The sequence below is a fragment of the Papio anubis genome, chromosome 5, assembly GCF_008728515.1.
Source record: "Papio anubis isolate 15944 chromosome 5, Panubis1.0, whole genome shotgun sequence".
Taxonomy (NCBI): Eukaryota; Metazoa; Chordata; class Mammalia; order Primates; family Cercopithecidae; genus Papio; species Papio anubis.
Window position 1 is genome coordinate 69,262,876 of NC_044980.1, and position 20,864 is coordinate 69,283,739.

The window sequence follows — 20,864 nt, forward strand, 5'->3', positions numbered from 1 at the left end:
GCTGATCATCTACAACTTATAAAAAGTTGCAAGTCTATGGGAAACTGTTTTGAAACAAGGTGATACAAAATGGCAGCTATGACACTACAGAAGAGTTTGGGGACATATCTAGCTGGGATGTGTATTGCGTTGGGGCAGGATGTACATTGTGTGGGGCTCAGAAGCAGATATGAAGCCTTTTACGGCTTTGTGCTATCCACAGAAACGTGTTTCATTTTTTAATCTCTATGATTTATTTACTTATTTTATTTTATTTTTTTTGAGACAGGGTCTCACTCTGTCGCCCAGGGTGATTGCAGTGGCGCAATCTCAGCTCACTGCAGTCTCTGCCTCCCGGGTTCAAGTGATTCTCCTGCCTCACCTTCCCTAGTAGCTGGGATTACAGGCACCAACCACTGCGCTCAGCTAATTTTTGTATTTTTAGTAGAGATGGGGTTTCACCATGTTGGCCATGCTGGTCTCGAACTCCCGACCTCAGGTGATCTGCCCGCCTCGGCCTCCCACAGTGCTAAGATTACATGTGTGAGCCATCACACCTGGACTAATCTCTATGATTTTTAGAAGTGAAATTATCAGGCAAGAAGAGATGTCAAAAGGGAAAAATAAATAAATAAAAATTGAACGATTCCATTTTGTATCTTCAATGGTAATTCAAGTAATCACGATTTTCTATGTTTCTTCCTCCTCAACCCCACAGTTTGAGGCTCACCAACTCCTTAACATAAGCTCTGCCAGACATTAGGGTGCCAGGAAGTATATTGACAAAGGAATATAGATGTGTCTTAATTTTATAACAGGTGTATTGTTCCATTTCCAGTAACGTGATGGGCTATGTTATTGGGACTAACTTCCCACAAAAAACAACTGAAAAGAGTTTAACATGACAAATGGGGGGAAAAAATCAGTGAGTGTATAGATGATTTGAACAACACGATTAACAAACTTGACCTAATAGATGTGTGTAGACACTGCACCCAATACCAGTAGGGTACACATTCTTTTGGAGCACACACAGAACATTTATAAAAATGGACCACATACTGTGCTATAAAGCAAACTCCCATGTATTTCAAAAAAACTACCAAGCATGTGCTCTTATCACAGTGAAATTAAGCTAAGAAATGAACTTTTTTAAAATTAGGGAACATAATAAATATGTTTCTAAAAAGTCCAGAGTCACATTTTCATCCACTGTACTTGGAGGGAGAGTATGAAGTCCCCTTGCTTGAGGCACAAGGACCAGAAATTAGAGCTCCCAGGTCATTGTAGTTTCATGCATTTCCCCACCCATTAGAATGGAATTTGTTTGACAAAAATGACAAAACTCTAAGGGTCATTTTGGGCCTGAGTCATGAGCTAAGCAGCTGTTTCAATTGTCAAGTGTTAAATGATTTGCTCTGGATCAGAAACTATAAGGCAAGACATGGGGCTAGGAAAAAGAAACAGGTTAGAGAGGTCAGCAAGTTAGCAGAGGTATACAAGTGTGCCCTTTGGGCATCAGCAACAAAGAGCACCTGGGCTGACCTCTGCTGTCTTAACACTGGAGATATTATAGCCCCCTCTGTATCCTGCTCTCCCTCTCCGCCGGGAGAAAAATCTTTCACCTAACAATGGATGCCACTAGAATTTTTGTATTGTTATCACAAAAATCTCCTAGGAATGAACAGAGAGCTTTTGTTGATCATGAGCAAGATCTTCCTGGGGCCATGTGCAAACAGCAAAAAGAAAACTTGATCTGGAAGAGAATGAGAACCAGGCAGTTGTTTGGAATACTATTGCTGGCCTTTTTGGGATTTTTACGGACAGCTACTTTGAAAAGCAGCTTGACTGAGTTGCTAATATATAGAATAAGCACCACTATTTTGCTACAAGTCCTCTACCAACTTGTGGACACTTGTCTCAGAACTAATTGCAGTTTAGAAGGTGTTTTGTTTTGTTTTGTTTTCTGTTTTGAAAGTATTTTGTTTCTTGCCGTAGATCTATACTTGAAAGAGATGTTCTTGTGGCCTTATCTGGTCAAGACACACGATCTTAGAATCAGAGAGAACTTTAGTTCTGGAATGAGCTTTAGAGGCTAGTGTTCCAACTTTCTACCCAATGTAAGAGTTGCCAAAATTTACTTTTGTTTGGTTTTCAGTCTCCTAAGACTGTATGTGTTCATAAAATCAGCATGATTGATTTGTTATTATTCATCCACAGACATCAGCTAATATAATGGTTTATATATAAATACAAAACTATACATTTCACTTTAAATAAACATTTATGTGAGTAAAATAGAGAAGGAAACTTAATGTGTGCCTATATGTGCTATAAGACAACATGAATATATACAATGTATATTTATAGACTAATGAGCTGAGTTAACATGCATTTATGATACAAGCTTCAGTTGCATCTGGTCAAAATTTGACTATCCTACAGGCTCTTTTAGTATAAATTTGCATAAAAATCTTTTACAAAAACGGATATATATATATATATATCTTTTTTTAACTTCAGGCTGATTGACCTATGCTATCATAACATTAATACTATATTGTTATCTATAGACAAAAGAAAATCCCAAAGGACCTTTGCTCAAAATACAGACACACATGCATACACGTGCACATTTCACGCTGTCAGCTTTTTTCAAACTCTCAGACTCATCATTTCTCTCACTGGAGTTTGGGAAGCACCAGGCTTGAGTCAGTCTTACATATTGGCCCTAGGAACCCTTTCTGAAAAGGTCCCGTCATTCACTCTTTGCGTATTGGGAGCGCTCACAGAAGATATTCCAGAAAAAAAATGACCCTAAAAAAGTAAGCCCATGAATTTGTGAGTTTCAAAACCCACCAGAAAATGTGCTTCTTCGAAAGCATGGTTAGGGTCATAAGTCAAATTCAGGAAGTAGAGGCATAATGTGACTTCCTTCCACTGCTGGCTGCTCCTCTGTGCATTCCAAAGGGCAAAACAGAGTTTGGACACAGAAATAGAGAAACTCGCAGGGAAGGTCGGCTTGTTGCTTGGGTCTGCTCTTAAAGACAGATGACTATTGGAGTTCGTTGGAATTTAACCCCTGGACTCTCTCCCTGGGACATATAATTGGCTCTCACTTCCTGAAAGCATGATTATGTGCCGCAGGCAGATCCCTGCCAATTATTTTGATTGTGATTGCTTTGTGCATCTCTGTTGGCAATAGTGTTCACAGGATTTCAGCTCGGGGAGAACGGCCACAGCCCCAAGGATCCAAGATTAGAATATGACTGCGGCTATAGGTCAAAAGATTAAAGGTCTGTGAATATGGTTCTCTTTTTCACCCAGAGATACCAAGATAGTCTCTGGCACTTTTGCCTTGGTATCCGTAAGTGAGAACTGTATTGTCAGTGTTTAGATTGTCACAATCAGAATACACATTCGTTTAGTTTAGAAAAATATGTAAGTATTGAATAGTGGCACAATTATAATTTGATTCTTTCTCCTCTCTCTTCTCCCATCAGGGCCTGTGTCTCAGAAAATGTAAAGGCTTGCAACTCTTTGAAAAGCTTTCTCTTTTCCTTTTTGGGTAAAAAGTTATACAAGACACTACAAAATTCAAACATTAAGGAAATGTCCAAAGTGAAAATCTTCAGAATGGAGGACTATAATTTTTTTCAAAAAGTAAAAGTCCTCATGGGCTTCTACTCCCTACCCTGAGTAACCACTTTAAATAGTTTAGTGCATTTTCCTCCTAGTCACTTTCTAGATGTACTGATATGTTTTATGTATATATAGAAATGAAACCACTATTATTTAAAAGTGCTTTTTTCACTGAGCAAAGTCACTTGGACATTTTCCATGTATCTGTTTAGAAAAATCCACCTCATTCTTTCCCAATAGTTATATGATGTTCCATTGTAAGGCTATACCATAGTTTATTTAACTATCCCTCCTTCATGTGGCCCCCTCCACCTACTACTTGGCCTTTTTTTCCTTTTTCTCCTTCCTTTTTTATTTTTTTCTTTTTACAAATTGAGAAAGAGATGAAAAATCTCTGCTGGTATTAGCAACAGGAACCATCCAGCTGCATCTGGTTAAATCTTGTGGACTCACAGATGCATGACAACCTGAGTTTCCAGCCAAGGATTAACGTTTCATGCAGATTACATAGTATTTATATTTTAAACCTGTGACATGTTGAGGGGATAAAATTTTATATCTGTAAGAACAAAATCAGAAATTCATCTGATCATTGTCCTCTTCCTAGGCTTGTTGGACACTTCAAAAAATGGATTTTGGGGCCCCTTTCTAAAGAAAATTTTAGTTGGCCAGGTGCCTTGTGAGTAAAGAAGACCATAGACAAATCAATACAGGTGATTTACTTCTTAGCTTAAAAATTGATCTCACATATGATATTCAATGTTTCCATTTAGAACCTTAGACTTGTGTCTTGTACCTAAGATCTGCATTCCTACCAAAAACTATTTCATTAATAATATCACATAACTGACAATCAAATGTAGATCAGCAGGCTGGACTCAGTGACTCACACCTGTAATCCCAGCACTTTGGGAGGTCGAGGCAGGCAGATCATGAGGTCAGGAGATTGAGACCATCCTGGCTAACACAGTGAAACCCGTCTCTACTAAAAATACAAAAAATTAGCCAGACGTGGCAGCGCGCGCCTGTAGTCCCAGCTACTCAGGAAGCTGAGGCAGGAGAATGGCGTGAACCCGGGAGGCGGAGCTTGCAGTGAGCCAAGATCGCGCCACTGCACTCCAGCCTGGGCGACAGAGCGAAACTCCGCCTCAAAAAAATATAGATAGATAGATAGATAGATAGATAGATAGATAGATAGATAGATACATAGATACATAGATACATAGATACATAGATAGATACATAGATAGATAAGCAAAGTAGGTGTCAAGTCCCCCAGGGGATCAGGGACAGAGCCCAGACAAGAACATGAAAGCCAGCATCCTTGTATGTGTGTCACACACTTCTGCCTTGGCACCTTGAAAGGTTTCAGTCAGGCAACTGGGGAGGCAGCTATTTTCTGCAGTCACAGAGCACATCAGCTTAAGGCTGGCAAAAAGCTTTGATTATTATGCATGACATATAATACTTTCATTAACTCCATACTGATTAGTGCTGTGCTGGAACTACTTTCTGTAATACTCTAATTGAGATCCTTCCTTGCATGGAACTTATATTATCTGTAGATAAATTCCTCTGTATGACATTTGAATGAGTATCTTAACAAAGACTATAAAGGATAATTAGAACCATCACTCATACAAGACATATTTTTTAAGACAAAAAGGTGTGGTGCCAACATAAAAGTTTCATTTAAAAGAATCCATTTTTCTAACTGCAGGTAAGTATCCAAAAGCAACAACCCAGTTTCCCAGTTGAATGTGGCTTGTTTTCCCATTCCTGTCCTTTATTCCATGTTGCTGTCTCTCCACTTTCTGGTTTCGTAGTGTAGGCTTTGTGTGGCTCTCAAATTCAAATTTAAACCACTTAAAATGGAGCTCAGAAGCGGGTCCTGAGAATTCATGGCTGTGTAGTGATGGTGGTCAGTGTTTTACCCCTTCATTCTTGTATCTATTTTTAATCCAGAGAATTGTATCATAGTTTTAGAAAGCATTTGCAGCATCATTTCTTGAGGCCTTCGTGGTGTCTATCTCTCATTCAAGCCACAGGTTATCACCCATCAGCCTTTGACCCTGCCCCCTGCCATGGGACATGCCACAAGGCAGGAGGAGCATCCAGCACCCTTTCCAGGACTCCCTCTCAGGGCACACATGATCCTCCCACCTCAGCCTCCCAAGAAGCTGGGACTACAGGCATGCACCAGGCTAACTTTTGTATTTCTTGTAGAGACGGCGTTTTGCCATGTTGCGCAGAATGGTATCGAACTCTTGACCTCGGGTGATCCGCCCACTTCAGCCTCCCAAAGTGCTGGGATTACAGGCATAAGCTACAGCACCTGGCCTTTTTTTTTTTTTTTTTTTGAGACAGCATCTCACTCTGTCACCTAGTAGCTAGGACCACGGGTATGTTTTTTGTTTTGTTTTGTTTTGTTTTTGAGACAGCATCTCACTCTGTCACCTAGTAGCTAGGACCACGGGTATGTACCAACACATCTGGCTTCTTTCTTTCTTTCTTTTTTCTTTTTTTTTTTTTTTTTTAAGAGATGAAGTTTTGCTATGTTACCCAGGCTGGTCTCAGAATCCTGGCCTCAAGCAGTCCTGCTGCCTTGGCCTCCCAAAGAGCTGGGATTACAGGTGTGAGCCAACACATCTGGCCTTGTATGTTAACATATCTGCCTTTTTAAATGGATTATAACCTCCTTGAGAGCAGGGAATCAGTCTCCATATCACAGCATTATGACAGGCACATATAGGCACTAAAGTAGGAATCAATGAACAAAAAGTAAATGAAGATATCACTAGGCATTAGGGAAATACAAATTAAAATTGTGATGAGATACCACTAGATACCTATAAGAAGGGCTAAAATTTAAGAAAAGAAACCTAACAAGTGAAGGGAAAGATGTGAAGCAGCTAGAACTCGCATACACTACTGGTGGGAATTCAAAATGGCACAACCAGTGTGCGAAATAGTTTGTTAGTCTGCTATAAAGCTAAACATGAGCTTATTATGTGACTCAACCATTCCACTCCTACATATTTGCCCAAGGAAAGTTTGGTGGCACACAGAAATGTATGAAATGTGTATAGCAACTTTATTCATAATTACCCAAAACTGCAACCAATTTAAGCATCCTTCAACTGGTGAATGAATAGACTAAATTATTCACACAATGGAATACTACAACACAATGAAAAAGAACAAACCACAGGTATGTGCAACAGTTTGCATAAATCTCAATTGTATTATGCAAAGTATAAGAACCAGACCAAGGCTGGGCATAGTGGCGCATGCTTTTTTTCCTCAGCATTTTGAGAGGCCGAGGCAGGAGGATGGCTTGAGCCTGGGAGTTCAAGACCAGTCTGGACAACATGGTGGAACTCTGTCTTTACAAAAAGCTAGCCGGGCATGGTGGCACTTGCCCATGGTCCCAGCTATTTGGGAGGCTGAGGCAGGAGAATCACCTGAGCTTTGGAAGCCAAGGCTGCAGTGCTGAGATCATGCCACTGCACTCTAGCCTGGGTGACAGAGGAGACCCTGTCTCAAAAAATAAAAAGAAAAAAAGATTCAAAAAGCTATGTACGATATGATTCCATTTATATGATATTCTGGAAAGACAAAACTATAGGGACAGACAGACAAGAGATCAGTGATTGCCAGGGGTTAGGGCTGGAGGAAGAGGTGACTCTCAAGGGGCAGCAAGTCAAGGGGCAGCAGGAGGGAATGTTTTGAGGTGATGAAACTGTTCTGTGCCCTGATAATGATGGTGGTTACATGACTCTGCATTTGTCAAGCTCATAGCACTATATAACTAAAAGCAAATAAAGTTTTACTCTATGAAGATATAAACTTAATTTGAAAAAGTGAATCAAGGTTGTTTTGCTGTTTAGTGTAGATTCAGAAAGAAAAATAATCAAAAGAAAATCTGGGTCTGTGGTCTTGTAGCCTGCACTGATTTTGCCCATGCTCATGTACACATAGTTGTGTGTGTGTGTGTGTGTGTGTGTGTTCAACAAACATTAAAAGAACACTTCCTATGGACTAGCACTTGCTTAGGAGGTCTTGATGAGTAGGAAAAGCAGGGTTCCACTCTCTTGGTGGGAGAGGGACAGGTAATAAATATGTAAACAATATGTGAATATGACAACTTTAGATAGTGATAAGTGCTGTCAGGACAATAAATCAGGCCTACGTGATAAAGAGTGGGATTTGGTATGTGGGCCTCTCTGAAGAGACAACCTTAAGCTGAATCCTGGAAGGTACAAAGCAGGCAGCCATGCATGCAAATACTCAAGTAGAGCTGTCCAGACCGGGAAAACATCACATTCCAAGACTCCTAGGGGACAACATTGAAAACCCCCTCACTTCAAAACTCAGAAAGGCTGGCTAAAATACAACAAACATCCTTTCTATACTTCCTCATGCATGGCTGGGCTTCCAGGAAAAAAGGCTTAACCCCTAGGATGGGATTAAGCTCTATGTTCAGAGAATTGGAAGCAGGTCAATGGGACTGGCTCAAGCCAATTAGAGGACCAGCAGAAGATGAGCTCAGATACATGAATTGGAAGCAGTTTACACAGGCCTTAGGTGCCATAGTAAGACATTTGGGTTTCATTCCAAATGTACTGGGAGCTGTGGGAGGCTTTCAAATGACAAAGTGAAGTGACCTTATTGACATTTTAAAAGGATAATGCTGGCTGCTATAGGAAGAATGGACTCTGGAGGACCAGGAGTGACAGGGATTCCAAACAGGAGCCTGTTGCTGAAGGTCAGGGGAAGGTCCACGTCACCCAGAACCTGTGCAGTGCCATGGAGATAGGGAGAAGTGAATGGCTTTGAGGTATATTTTAGAGCTGGAACTTGCTGATGGATTGAACATTGGGGGTTGTGAGGGAAAAAGAAGATGAGAATGAGGTCTCGGTTTTTGACATGTGTATCTGGGGTCTGACAGTGCTGAAATGGGGAAGGGTAAGAGAGCAACAAGAGTTTTCCTTGGGAGTGTGGCAGGAAACCAAAATTCCATTTTAGACATGGTAACTTTGAGACACCCACTAGGCATCTCTGTGAAGATGTAAGTAGGCAGGTCAAGGTATATTTCTGGAGCTCTGGGAAGAGAAAAGAATGTATTTCAGAGACAGTGGCATGCAGATGGCACTTACAGTCATGGCGATAGATTAGTCCCCCTAGAAAGGGCCTATGGGCAGAGGAGATGACTAATGACCAAGATTTGGAGTGTGCCAACCTTTGGGGGCCAGTCAGAGGAGCCAGCTAAGGAAACTGAAGGAAAGCTGGTGAGGTGGGAACGAAACTAGTACAGAGTGATGAGGAAGCCAAGGGAAAAAAGTTTTACAAAAGACAGTGGAATGGACAGCTATACAGAATGATTTAGAGAGTTTGACTGGAGTGAAAACAGAGAAGCAACCATTAAATATGACAAAGACTGGTGACTTTGGTAAGCTCAGTTTCTGTGGAATTTAGGGACAGCCTGTTTGGGGTGAGAATACTGGGGGAGAAAGTGGAGACTGGCTATAGACCATCCTTTTGAAGTTTTACGGTAAAGGGGAACTGAGGAACAGCAGTGCAGCTGGAGAAGCCTGTGGGAGAGGGGGAAGGGCTCTTTCTCAGGTGTCAGATAGAGATGTGCTGATAGAATGACCCATCAAATCAAGTGAGAGAACATGACGATGATGGTTGGAGAGGGGCAGATACTTACAGGAGTTCTGTCCTTGAGGGAAAGAGAAGGATGAGCTCCACCGCCCATGTGAGCAGGGTGGCCTTAGCTAGGCACATGGATGGCTCATCTGTTGTAACCAAAGGAAAGAGAGAGAGATGGAACAGGGGCAGGTGGGTGAATAGAATCAGGAATGAGAAGATGAGATGTACGTAGTTCTCTCTGTGTTTATTTCCTCTAAGAAATAGGAAGTGAGGTCAAGTGCCAGGAGTGGAGCTGGCTGCTGGAGATTTGACGAGAAATGGAAAAAGGTATAAAATTGTTTTGGAGACTGGGGGAAATAAGCATATTACAAACAAATGGAGAGAGAAATGAGTGGACAACACACCCTTTAGAGAGAGAGAGACACCACCAGCATGTATGTGTTTATATGTGTGTGTCACACACGCATATGCACACACGCTAAGCAATGAGGGAGAGAAGGACCTCAACAGCAACAAGCAGGCTAAATTTCAGCTGTTCGATGGAAGAATCTCCACTGGAATGAACGATTCTAAGCTGAGCAGAGCTGGACCGCTCTGCCAGCTCTCATCAGTTAGCTCTCTTCTGGGTTTCCATTGTGGTCCAGTTCCTTGGGAGGCTGAAAACGGCCCAACTGGAATCGTGTTGCAATCAGTCTCTCCACCAGCTGATATGATGTTCCAGAGCAATAAGAGTGAAGAACAAAATTCCCAAGACCAGCTGTCAAGACGGAGCCTGGCCTCCTTAGAGAGGCTTCTGGAGAAGTCCAAGCAAAAGCAGGGAGCCTGCCCGGCGCTGCCCCGGCAGCCTCGTGGCCGGCTCCGAGGTGGCCTGGCTGCTTTCCCCATGGGGGGCCTGGTAGACAGGCGGCAGGGGCTGCCACGTGCAGGACCTGCCCGGGTGTGGGGATGTAGGGTCCGCTGGCCCAGAGCAGGCTCATCCTGCCAGGCCTGGATCCAAGCACAATCTCAGCTTTTGGAGCCAGCAGTTGCAGCCAGGCCGAATTCAGCTGTTCTGACCCAAGTTCAGCCGACAGGTGAGGGTCGGCTGTGTTCCCGGTGTTGAGAGCGCCGCGGGGTGCGCGGCAGGGTCTGAGCCCGCCGGGATGACAGGATCCTGGCGATGCGGCCCAACAGGAAGCCAAGCACAGGGAGGCAGAAACGAGAAACTGTATCTCAGCCCAAGTTCTGAGTCAGTCGGCCCCGGGCCAGGTTAAGTAACTTAGGACTTGCAAAACCTAAAAAAACTGAAGCAGTAGAGAATTACCTTATACAGATGGCAAGATATGGACAACTAAGTGAGAAGGTTGATACCTTCTCAGAACTAGGTTTAATAGAAATCCTTAAAAAAAGTAAATCAGCAAACAGAAAAGACAACAACAGTGAAATTCAACAGAAGAAAAGTAATGGACTCTGATGAAGATGATGATTATTGAGCTAAAAGTGTTCATAGACTAGAACTTAATGGAACGATTCTAGGACAGAAGTTAAGATCTGATTAAAAATTTGTTTATTGTTTATATGGCTTTTAAAAAAATAAACTTGTTATGCAAAATAAAAAAAAAAAAAAGGGCAGGGAGCCTGACGTTTTATAGAGAATGCTACAGTTCTCCAACTTAACTTCTATCAGCCAAGTTAGCAGTAAACCTTTAACTGTAAGAAGTGTATTGGTTTCTGTTGCTGCTGTAACAAATCACTGTGAGCATATTGGCTTTAAATAACACAGATTTATTGTCCGACAGTTCTAGAGATCGAAAGTTTAAATGGGTTGGCAGGGCTTCTAGAGTCTCCTTCTGGAGGCTCTAGGAGAGATTGTGTCCTTGTCTTTTCCAGCTTCTACCAGCCACCTGCATTCCCTAGTTTGTGACCCACTCCTCTATCTTCAAAGCCAGCAGCACAGCATCTTCAAATCTCTCTCCAAACTGCTTCCCTCAACCCATCTCCCTTTCTCAGTGTGACTCTCCTGCCTCCCTCTTTTCCTTCTAGGGACATTTGTATTTACATTGAGCCCAACTGTATAATATAAAATAATCTCTTTATCTCAAGATCCTTAACATTTGCAAAGCCCCTTGGCATTAAGGTAACATATTCACAGGTTAGGATGAGGACGTCTTCAGGGGTGAGGGAATATTATTCTACCGTAAGAAGCTTCCTGCTGTATCCATTGTAGCAACTTTCTCTTTGGTTAAATCACTTCATCCTGTTTGCCTTTGAAAACTTTACCTTCTGAACTAATTGATGTTCTGTGTGAGAAACACGTGAGGGGAGAAGAAAAGGCACACACACAATACCTTTAAGGGTAAACAAGCTTTATCCCACATAAATGGCAATGCAGATATAATAAGCAAATTGATATAATAAGCAAACGATATAATAAGCAGATTGATATAATAAGCAGATTGCAATGGGAAGGGGAGAAGGGAAGAGATTTACATTCACAAGACTATGGAGGATTCACCCCCAGACTGGGAAGCAACAGCCTGAGCTCCAGAGTCGGCCACTGATCCATGTACAGACAAGGAGAGGTCTCATGAAGCTTCGGCGCACTCTGGGACCCTAACTCTTTTTGTAACAAGTTGTTTGGCATGAGGCCCAGTCACGAGAGCCCTTTGCGACTGGGCTCAAGGAACACAAAAAAGTCAACCTGTTTTTGTGATTGTCTATTGTTTTTCAATAACTAATGTATAGGAATTGATTGAAATAGAGATTTCTCCGAAACAGTGCTGGATGAATGCCTCAAGGGGCTCACACAACCTGTTCTGGGACTTGGTGACCATTGTTTGTGTCCATATTCAATTGAGTTCAAATTTAATATTTAACTTTTCCTCCACAATTGATTAGAACAGTGGCACCAGAGGCTAGCACAGTGGCTCACACCTGTAATCCCAGCACTTTGAGAGGCCGAGGTGGGCAGATCACTTGAGGTCAGGAGTTCGAGACCAGTCTGGCCAACATAGTGAAACCCCGTCTCTACTAAAAATTCAAAAAAAAAATAGCCAGGCGTGGTGGCATGCACCTGTAATCCCAGAGTTACTCAGGAGGCTGAGGCATGAGAATCACATGAACTCAGGAGGCAAAGATTACAGTGAGCCGAGATCGTGCCACTGCACTCTAGCCTGAGTAACAGAGTGAGACTCTATCTCAAAAAAACAAAACAAAGCAAAACAAAAACAAGGCTGGGAGCAGTGGCTCAGGCCTGTAATCCCAACACTTTGGGAGGCTGAGGTGGGCGGATCACAAGATCAGGAGATCGAGACCATCCTGGCCAACATGGTGAAACCCCCTGTCTACTAAAAATACAAAAATTAGCTGGGCATGGTGGCGTGCACCTGTAGTCCCAGCTAATTGGGAGGCTGAGGCAGGAGAATTACTTGAACCCAGGAGCTGAGATTGTACCACTGCACTCCAGCCTAGCAATAGAGTGAGACTCCGTCTCAAAACAAAAACAAAAACAAAAGAACAGTGGTACCAGAGACCTTCCCTTCTCTTGCCTTCGCTGTTTCCCCCTATACTTTATGAAATGTGCTGTGGCCTGAAATTTAAAACATTGCATTTGCTTAACTCAGCCACCTAAAGCTTTTATTTTTTCTTTCAGTCCCTTAAAGTAATAGGATTTAAAGCTTTTAAAAAGAAGTTCTTTATATGAAGCTCTGAGATCAAATGTGAAGTGAACAAGTTGTTTTCTCTGATCCATCATAGGGTTTTTTCTGCATTTTGGATATGTGAGAGTTTTGAACTTCTGCTACATAAAACATCATAGCAATCATACACCCTACAGTTTATGATATAATTAATATGATAATATATTATCTTCATATATTACATTCCCAGAAAGATTCTATTAGTCTAAGATTAATATAGCATGTCATTGATGTTTACATCATTTGTCACAAATTCAGCATTTAAGAATGAGTAATCGTGCACACACATGAGGCTGTGTGTGGCTGTAAGATTCTGTTTCAAATCCTGGCAGGAAAGACTAATGTGTAACTTCAGCTCTGTAGCCTTGAGGAAGTTACATCACCTTCAGAATCTCACTTGGCTCCCAGGTAAACAATGAGTAATTATACAGGTCTCCTGGAGATAGGATGTATACTATCTGATTGTTGTTCACAAAAAGGCATATAAATTCCAAGCATTGCTAGAGATTAAAATTTCACCTCACATAATTCATCTATGCCTTTATAAATCTGCTCTCTGTTTTCAATTAGATGGGATATGCCTCATTATTTCTCATTTAGAACCAGCCATTTGAATGAATTTTATATTCGTTTGAATGAATATAAAATGGTTTGCTTTCAGCCATTTTATATTCATTCAAATATTAGCTTTCTTTTAGTTCTTGAAAGGATTTCTGTTTGTCTCCCATTATGCTTATTTTTATAATATATAAAATTTTTTCTTTTCATAATATGTAGAAGTTAAAGTGTTCTATTTAGAAATGTAAAATTCTGCGGATCTATCGCATGAGGTGGATGAGGAGACATGCAGCAACCGCCAATTCCTAATAATTGTGCTGGTCAGGGTGCCAGCAGGAAGCTAGTGACACCCTCAAAAGGGGCCGTGGAAAGGAGTTTAATGAAGGGACTCTTAATAAAGATGTGGAAACTGTTCAGAGAAAGCAATAAGGAATAATAAAGCACCCTGGATCCACCTATGCCTCAAAGAGCAACAGGAGGGACAGGTAGCCAGACCCTGACAAGAGCTGTGGCTGCTGTGGACAAAGGCCCACGAAATGAGAGCACCCACTTCCAGACCTCTAGCCAGGCAGGGGGAAGGCAGAAGGGAGGCAAGGGAAATAAATATCCCAACCCTCCTTCACTTTGTTCTCTTGCCTTCCTTCCTTTATTCAAACTTAGCTATACAAGCCAGCGGGCAACGGAGCCAGTTGATGCAGTCCATAGAGAGCCATTCCCTAGCACACAGCAGAGTGGGAAAGAGTGGAGAGTGATCTGGAAGAGCAAACAAAAGATAACTAGTACAGTGGTCTATTGGAAAGAGCATCCCAAATTTACATTGGCCTTTGGGGTTTGGTACATACATACCTGCACCCCCATACTTAGGCCTTGACCCCTTTAGTTCCAAGCACCTTTCTTCTCAGCTCTGCCATTATGGGTCTTAAAGTTGAGCTGGCCACCATGGATGATGCCCAGATCAGCTCACTGCTCTGTGGATAGTAAGACTTGACTAATAAGTCGATGGCTTGGGCACCCTGGGTGACGTTCCCAGGAGGCTGTCTAGGAGGAGCTCTCCCTCACTCTCCCTGTCCTCCTTTTCCAGGTTGGAGCTTCAGCATGGGATCAGCCTACCAGTTTCACAGTTGGCGTGTGTTTGTCATCGTCTGTGCACTCCCCTGTGTCTCCTCCGTGGTGGCCCTCACGTTCATGCCTGAAAGCCCACGATTCTTGTTGGAGGTAACAGTTATTATTGCAGATACTCAGGCAGCCCACCTCTATTGGAAAAAGTTCCATGTTAATTTTAGGAAAGCACATTTGCCTATTTGAGAGGTACATTTTCCCTTCCTATTATGGAATGATGGAGGGTTTGGTTTCATGGAGACCTGCTTTCAACAACCAACATATTAAAAAGCTGCCTCGTGGCTAGAAAACACTCATGTTTCTCCTTAAGCAAATAACTTGACTCAATGGAGAAAACATGATTTATTGTTTTATAGTGAAATTTTACCATCTAGAGATACTATTTCTAGTTATAACCACATTATTTGAACTGCTCAGGTATTCAGTGATATCCAAATAGTCTGTGTGTTCCAATGGGATGTACTGAGATACATTTGCACAATTACACCTCATTTGATCTGACAATGCAAGATGGCTATTGGAAAATCAGGGACAGTAAGTGTGTCACTCCTAGCGCTTCACTGTCCTCTCTCATTTCTTAGGTTGGAAAACATGATGAAGCTTGGATGATTCTGAAGTTAATTCATGACACCAACATGAGAGCCCGGGGTCAGCCTGAGAAGGTCTTCACGGTGAGTCTTCTCCTCAGAGAATCCTCAACACGAGGGATTGGGACATGTTTAATGTCAAGGGAAAAATTGTAAATATTTTAGGCTTTGCAAGTCGTATAGTCTTTGACACAGCTACTCAACTCTGCCATTGTAGTGCAAAAGCAGCCATAGGCAATGTTAAAACAAATGGGATGACTGTGTGTCAATAAAACTTTATTTACAGAGACAGGCGGAGGGCTGTGTTTGGCCCATAGGTTGCCAACCTCGCTTATGCCTATCTAGGACTCAAGGGCTCTGTGGTTGATTAAATGATAACACCAACCCAAGAGATGGGGTTAAGGTGGAAAGACTGCATTTTCATCACAGACTTATTCTCTGACTCAAAGGCTCAGTACCTGAGGACAAGAGATTCTTGGTGTAGGGACTGCCAGCTGATTCTCCTTGACCTGCTACCAGAAGAGAGCCAGCCTCTGCAGGGCCATTTCCTCCACTCGGCCAGGTCACACCTTTTCAAATGACACTCAGCCCCCACAAAGGTATACACTCACAGCAGCCCCATAACATTTTCTCTAAGACGTCAGAGAGACATCTTAGAGAGGTATGCCTCTATTAAGACCACCTTAAGGCCTGTAACAGACCTTGGAATACATAGTAAATTGTAAAATTATTTATTGAAAACAAAAAAATACAGTATCGAATAAGTGAGAAAATAATTACACTAAGGATCAAAGCAATGTAACTGAACATAAAACTAATCTCTGGGTTTCCTGATATATTAGTCCATTTTCACGCTGCTGATAAAGACATACCCAAGACTGGGCAATTTATAAAGGAAAAAGATTTAATTGACTCACAGTTCAGCATGGCTGGGAAGCCTCAGGAAACTTCTGCTCATTGCAGAAGGGGAAGCAAACACGTCCTTCTTCACATGGCAGCAACAAGGAGAAATGCTGAGCAAAAGGAAGAAAACCCCCTTGTAAAACCGTCAGATCTCATTGGAACTCACTGACTATCATGAGAACAGCAGCATGGGGGTAACTGTCTCCATGATTCAATTACCTCCCACTGGGTCCCTCCCACAACACATAGGGATTATGGGAACTACAATTCAAGATGAGATCTGGGTGGGGACATGGCCAAACTGTATCACCTGACAACCAAAGCAAAGGATAAATTTAATGAATTATATCATTATTGATATAAAGCAAATGGCAGTATATTCGCTTTTCAGGAAAGGCCAATTTTATTTTGTTCTAATTTGTGAAAAGTTTATTCATAGGCCTTATTATAAGGGATATTGAACAATATAATGTACATTATTTTCAATAATACTTTTACATAAAGGCAGACATTTCACACATGGCCATTTCTTAGGTTAATAATTAATCAGAATTTGGTAAAGGAAGGTAGCTATATAGGAAGCCAGAGAAAGGTAATCCAAGAATGTGGCTTCAACTTGATATAGCTTGACATGAACGTAAGGTATAAAAGAATCATAGATACAGTTCCAAAAATATATATTTCATTTTATTATACATGCATGCACATGGGCACACACATACATAACACACACCCCAGTTTCACATTCTAGCAGCTTCCCATTGCTCTCAGGATAAAGAAGAAACCCTCCCTCTGGACACTAAGGCCCTCCCAGTCTCCTTCCTGCCTGCTGTCTGGTTCCCCTCTCTCTGCAGCTACGTTCATCCCTCAACTCCTCGCACTCGACATTTGACTTATTATACAGCACTGCCATGGTGCTGCTGTTTGCTTTGCATGGAACATTCCTCCATTTCTAGTTACAAAGCTGATTCTCCATGGGGAAAGCTAGTATAAATTAATTTAAATTGGTTGCATGAAATGGTTTGGAAGGAACAATGGTTTAAAATCTTTCGATATATGCAGTCATATAATTAGACTAAAAATGGCCGAGTGTAGTGGCTCACACCTGTAATCCCAGCACTTTGGGAGGCCGAGGTGGGCGGATCACAAGGTCAGGAGATCGAGACCATCCTGGGCAACATGATGAAACCCCATCTCTGCTAAAAATACAAAAATTAACTGGGTGTGGTGGCATGTACCTATAATCCCAGCTACTCGGGAGGCTGAGGCAGGAGAATGGCTTGAACCCAGGAAGCGGAGATTGCAGTGAGCCAAGATGGTGCCACTGCACTCTAGCCTGGCTATAAAGCGAGACTCCGTCTCAGAAAAACAAACAAACAAAAAAATAGACTAAAAATGTTTTGTCTACAATAGGTTGGAGGGACGTACCATAAGATGTAAATGGGAACATACATAAGATCTTCAGTGACTTATACATAACATCAATTACAGTTCTTAAAACACACGAAATCACTTCTGATTAAGTAGTCCCCTGCTATCTCATTTATTCATTTCATTTTATTTAGGAAATGAATTTTTCATAATGTAAAGATAGACTGCAATTTGGTCTCTATCCAAATTATCACAGATTCTTAATTAGCAAAATTTTCTCTGCAGTGTAATGCATAAATGAAGATAAGTAATGGATATCCTCAATTAAGGCCTGGAAGCTGTTGAGGACTCTTCTTTTGAGTAGATGTATAAGAGAGGGAAAAAATTTTAACTTAAAGGATCATAAGGCTGGAAGAATCTTGAGACATTATCTGGGTATACAACATCACTTAACTCTTCTCAGCCAGATGAAGAGAAACCCTTTATTGACCAGACCTTCTGAGAAGGTGTCTCTGTAGGGCCTCATTGCCCTACTTACCCGCCTTTTCTTCCAAAAGGGTTGAGTTACCAAGTCCACTAATGGCAATCTGTGTTAATGTTGTTATACGAAGGTTAGAAGAGAATAAGATGGAGATACTCCAAAAGTGACTGATAATTTCAGTCATTTGTATGTGACTTTCAAAAAGTTGTTACATGATTCTCCCATGGCAAATTTATCTTTTTATTTTTTGAATCTACAGTATAGCAAAATTGCATGTCTTTACTAAGGTCTCCTTTTTTTTTCTTTTTTTTTTCTTTTTTTTTTTTTTTGAGACAGGGTCTCATTCTCTTGCCTAGGCTGGAGTGCAGTGGTGTGATCACAGCTCCCTGCAGCTTCAACCTCCCTGGCTCAGGTGATCCTCCTGCCTCAGCCTTCCTAGTAACTAGGAATACAGGCATGTGCCACCATACCTGGCTGATTTTTGAATTATTTGTAGATAATTCACAACGGGTCTCCTTATGTTGTCCAGGTTGGTCTCAAACTCCTAGGCTCAAGTGATCCTTCTGCCTCAGCCTCCCAAAGGGCTGGAATTACAGATGTGAGTCACCATGCCTGGCCCTCTTAAGGTTTCCTCTGAAGCTCTTCTTCGTGTGCCCTTACCTTAAATATTGTTTTCCAAGACTTCCTTTTCAGCTAACTTCCATTTTAACCCTATTCACTCTCCTTAGCCGATCTCAGCTGTTTCCTGTGTGTCTCCTAATGCACAAATCTCCTGACCTCCAGACATGCAGGTTGAAGGGCTCTGTGGGCATCCTTCTAGATTACATAGGCCCTTCAAAAATGGTGTCTTTGGGCAGCGAGGGGTGGGGGGAAATGGCATCTTTAAATCTGAATTTATCACCTAACGAGTCCCCAAGCCTTATCATTGTCCTAAATTTCATCAGCAGCTACCACCAGCACCACCTAAACCTAAAAACTATATTCCTTCTTTTAGCTTCAGTACATCTAAGAAACCATTATGTTCTATTATTCCACCTCCTAAATATCAGTCCACTGCCGCTGATTTGGTGCAGTCCTCCTATTCACTGCCCTCTGACCTTCTGCTATCCCTCAGGAATCCCAAGCTCTTTGCAGTTTCCTGGCACACTCTTTTCCCTCCTAACTCTGGACGTTTGTTTGCACATATTTCTCCCACTTGGAATGTCCTCCAAGCAGGTTACATGCATGGCAGATAGCATATTTCTCTATAAGCCTGCAGTTCCTGAAGCCTCTCTCTCACTTCCAGGTTAAATGGGCTGTTCTGAACAGTATTTCCTTCCCATCTATATAGATCCCCATTGGAGTACTTTTTTTTCATTTTGTATGGTAATTGTTTGGAGCCCCATGGCTGCCTATGTTTGCATCCCGCATGGGTGCCAATGAATAAATGAACAAACAAACATCAATGAGTGAAAAAGAGGAAGCCTCCCAAAAGTGGATTAAGACTATCCCATGATGTAAAAAAAAAAAAAAAAACCACTTTTTTTTAATCTAGAGTTTTAAAAACATAATTCCTACATGGATTATTTTGAGCTGACTGCATTTGATTTGGAATTCCATATTTAACTCAGAGATTATTTTTGCTGAGTAGAGACATCTTTGTTTACCCGGCCGGAAAGAAGCCACTGCCTACTTGGTATAATTTGAAAGATGCTGAGGGTCTCCAGGCCACCTCTGTCTAAAACTGGCCTAGGTACCTGTATTCTGCCAATAGAGTTGCCACTTTAGATGTTGGCAGGATGTCCAGAAAAACCTGTTCAAACCTCTGGCAGGGATAGTGTGTACACATTTCCATGTCCTCTCAGATTTATCAAAAACAGGTAAATCTCGATTAGCAGGAGAAGGCGGGCCAGGCCCACAAAGGACCCATTCTTCCTTTTTTTCTATTTTTAGGATTCATTCTCTTTGCTTCTCCTGTCTTGTGGTTCTCTTCCTTAGCAAAAAGAGGCTAACTGAAGTCATAGATGCTGCTTTTCATGCTAAACCTCTATCATTTATTTCCCTTACATGGCTGAGAAATTCATGTTGATGCTTGCAATCAAAACTCCTTCACTTAGTCTTGAATCGTGGCTACCTGTGGGTATTTGCTGACTAGCCACTGTGGGTTAGGCTGTGGGAAAAGGAAGAAAAGGACTGGAAGTGGTGCTCTGAGAATAATGATGGGAATGCTTTCAGAACTACAGTTAAGGGTCAAATTCATCAAATAAGTACGTTTCAAAGAAAAAAAAATGTGTACACTCACTTTAGCCCAAGCTAAATAATTCTTAATCCAGAATCTAACTTATCTGGATGTTTAGTCTGCTAATGTGTGTCTCTGTAGTAATGGTTCAGGAAGGGCATTTTGGTTTCACATTATTCTATTACTACTTGCCCTTCCCCCATTTATTTGTGGTTTTCCCTCTCAGTCATTCCTTCTTCAGTTCTTCTAGGTGCTGTTCGGATCCGTATAATTATGCCAATGGTCTCATATATGTATGAAGTGATTACCAAATACCGCCTACTTTTTGCCAGAGTCAGTTTTTGCTCCTGTAAAAACAAACTGTAAGTCTATAATCAGCAACTTCAGAGAAGGTAACTTAGCACTTTGATCTGTTTCTCTCTACAGGTAAACAAAATAAAAACTCCTAAACAAATAGATGAGCTGATTGAAATTGAGAGTGACACAGGAACATGGTATAGGAGGTGTTTTGTTCGGATCCGCACTGAGCTATACGGAGTAAGTAACAAGTCCCATGAAGACCTGCATGTCACTTTATTGCATTTGAGGTTAGTCAGAAGAGGGGTTTGCTGGACCTGCCCTACGAGCGAGGTTCTTTCCTCCTGCCCCCGACACCTGACTCCTGGACCACAGCC

General features: G+C 41.8%; 1 protein-coding gene across 2 annotated transcripts in view; it reads left to right on the plus strand.

Annotated features, from left to right (window-relative positions):
• SV2C (synaptic vesicle glycoprotein 2C) overlaps positions 1-20,864 on the plus strand; it is a 244,336-nt gene that overhangs the window by 192,370 nt on the left and 31,102 nt on the right. For both annotated transcript variants that reach the window (XM_009208637.4, XM_021939474.2), the window contains 3 exons: positions 14,593-14,726; positions 15,212-15,301; positions 20,617-20,727. In XM_009208637.4, coding sequence (XP_009206901.2) covers positions 14,593-14,726; positions 15,212-15,301; positions 20,617-20,727 — 335 coding nt within the window. The remainder of the gene's footprint in view (positions 1-14,592; positions 14,727-15,211; positions 15,302-20,616; positions 20,728-20,864) is intronic.